Consider the following 2,500-nt stretch of genomic DNA (forward strand, 5'->3'; position numbering starts at 1 on the left):
AGTTCTCTTATATCTCTATCGATACATTTTATATACCTGTCTATATATATGGATATATGAGTGTGTGTGCGTGTGTGTGTGTGTGTGCGTGTGTTTGTTTGTGTGTGTGTGTGTGTGTGTGTGTGTGTGTGTGTGTGTGTGTGTATGTGAGTGTGAATGTGAGTGTGAGTGAGAATGAGAATAAGAGTGAGAGTGATTGTAAGTGTGAGTGTGTGAGCAAACGAGCGTATATAAAACGAAATTATTCCCCATATCCAGTATTGCACATCCCACATACAATTTTATCACCGGCCACATCAGAAGAAAGAAGAAAAAAAGAGGAAAACGACCAGAGAGATGTACTGGCGCCCGCAAATGCATATTAAGTGAATGTTAATTTAAGTATAATCACTTACAAATTACTTGAAGGAGTGAAATGAAGTGTCGCATCTGTCTGATGAGGTCCTTCTGGGAGGGATGGGGTAGGGAGGGTGGGTGGGAGGGAGGGAGGGAGGAGGAAGGAGGGAGGACGCGGAGGAGAGGGAGGGATGGGCTGGGGAGGGTGGGAGGGAGGGAGGGAGGAGGTAGGAAGCGGAGGAGGAGAGGGAGGAGGAGAGGGAGGAGGAGAAAAAGGAGGAAGAGGAGGAGGAGAAGGAGGAGGCGGAGGAGAGGGAGGAGGAGGAGAGGGAGGAGGAGGAAGAGAGGGAGGAGGTGGAGGAGGAGAGGGAGGAGGAGGAGAGGGAGGAGGAAGAGAGGGAGGAGGCGGAGGAGGAGGCGGGGGAGGAGAGGGAGGAGGTGAAGGAGGAGAGGGAAGAGGCAGTGGAGGCGGAGGAGGACAGGGAGGAGGAGGAGGGAGGAGGGAGGAGGAGGAGGGGGAGGATGGGGAGGAGGAGGAGAAGAAGAAGAAGAAGAAGAACGAGGAGGAGGAGAAGAAGAAGAAGAAGAAGAAGAACGAGGAGGAGGAGAAGAAGGATAAGAAGAAGAAGGGGGAGGGGTAAGAGGAGAAGAAGGAGGAGCGGGACTAGATGGGAGGGTAGAGGAGGGAATAGGCGAGAGAAGGAGTAGGAAAAACAGGGAGTATTAACTTTTATGAAAGTTTGAGGAGAAGTGAGGGAGACAGGCAAAAAAGGAAAGGAAGGGAAAGGAAATGAAAGGAGAGGTAAAGAAGGGAAGGGAAGGGAAGGAAAGAAGAGAGGACAGAGGAATAGAAATACAAGATCAAGAGTAAAAAAAACAACAGTAAGAGGAAAAAGAAGGAAGGAGTCAATAAGGAAATCTAGAAAAAAGAGGAGGAGATGAAAGAGGGAGGATAAAAAAAGGAAAGCTAGAGAAAGAAGTGGAACAAGGGGACGGGAGAAAAAGAATCACGAAGAAAAATTGGAGACGACGGAAAAAAAAGAGGAGAAAGGGGAACAGAGGGAGAGAGATAAAAGTAGATGGCGTTGCTGTAACTGATATGAGTTGACACGTTCGGGGGAAAGAAAGATTTATAGAGTGTTCATGAAATCGTGAAAAAAAAACAACAGACGCGTTCTTCAAGATAAATAAATACTTATAAAAGAAATAAACACAAGACATTTCACTTTATCACGTTGTAAACATAGAGTCCGCGCTGAAACACGCATCAGAGTGCCCCAGCCCCCCTCTATAAGCTCACACACGCCTACACCGTGTACCTTCAAAGTAGACATGTACTCACTGATTGGGCCATTCTCCTGGACTTCGCCGAACATGGTGGCGTTGGGGAAGACGGGCGGGTTGTCATTGATGTCCTTCAGCAGCACCGTGACCACCGTCTCCACCACGTGCACCACGCGCTCCGCCGGCTTCAGCAACCACTCCTGCCCTTCCTCCTTCGGGTCTTGTGTGAAGGTGTTGATGTCTTCGCAGTTTCCCTCGTCGTGGTCCTCGGTGTCGCCCTCGGGAAAGCCGTAGAGACTGTCGTCGTCGACTTCGAACTCGGCTTCCCTGATTCTTCTGCGTGTGGAGAGACGAGAAGGAATTCGCGGGGCGGAAGCGAGAGGGCCGTGTGGTGCGCCTTTGATGGCGTCGCGCGGCTCAAATTTCGGAAGACTTTCATATTTTTTGGTATTGGATGTGTCGCGGAGGCGTGACCTCTCGCGAGGCCTCTGTTTCGACGTGACTGCTGCCGCTGTTCTTTTGTGGTAAAAGGTTGAAAAATGATGCAAGCGACTTTGCTCATTCATCCACACACGCGGCGGAGGAATTTCATTAGGGTTAGGAACACCGTAAATATCGCCATTACTTCTCTTTTCTCCTACATTAGGTTTATCCTTTATCTCTCTCTGACTTGTGAATAATGGCCACACTCTCTGCTTGCGTGCGACACCACCTCCCTCGCGATAAGTCTCTGTCAGTCCGACTCCAGTGGCGGCTGACGGAGGTAACGTTCGGACTGTTTCACTTCCCTTCATGTCGTTCTCAGCCGAACGTTCACCTTGCAGGAGGCGACCATTGCTATCCTTCGGTGATTCTTGAAAAGCGTTTTTCTCGGGATCTG

General features: G+C 49.8%; 1 protein-coding gene across 1 annotated transcript in view; it reads right to left on the reverse strand.

Moving 5' to 3' along the window:
* The window catches only part of LOC122246453 (putative neural-cadherin 2), a 754,989-nt gene that overhangs the window by 88,860 nt on the left and 663,629 nt on the right, over positions 1 to 2,500 (reverse strand). Inside the window, exon 9 of the mRNA XM_086551322.1 lies at positions 1,679 to 2,500. This exon is cut by the window's right edge and continues 484 nt beyond it. Coding sequence (XP_086407448.1) covers positions 1,679 to 2,500 — 822 coding nt within the window. The remainder of the gene's footprint in view (positions 1 to 1,678) is intronic.

This window comes from Penaeus japonicus, unplaced genomic scaffold (genome assembly GCF_977035675.1).
Source record: "Penaeus japonicus unplaced genomic scaffold, GWHDUDI00000001_assembly GWHDUDI00000025, whole genome shotgun sequence".
Classification (NCBI taxonomy): Eukaryota; Metazoa; Arthropoda; class Malacostraca; order Decapoda; family Penaeidae; genus Penaeus; species Penaeus japonicus.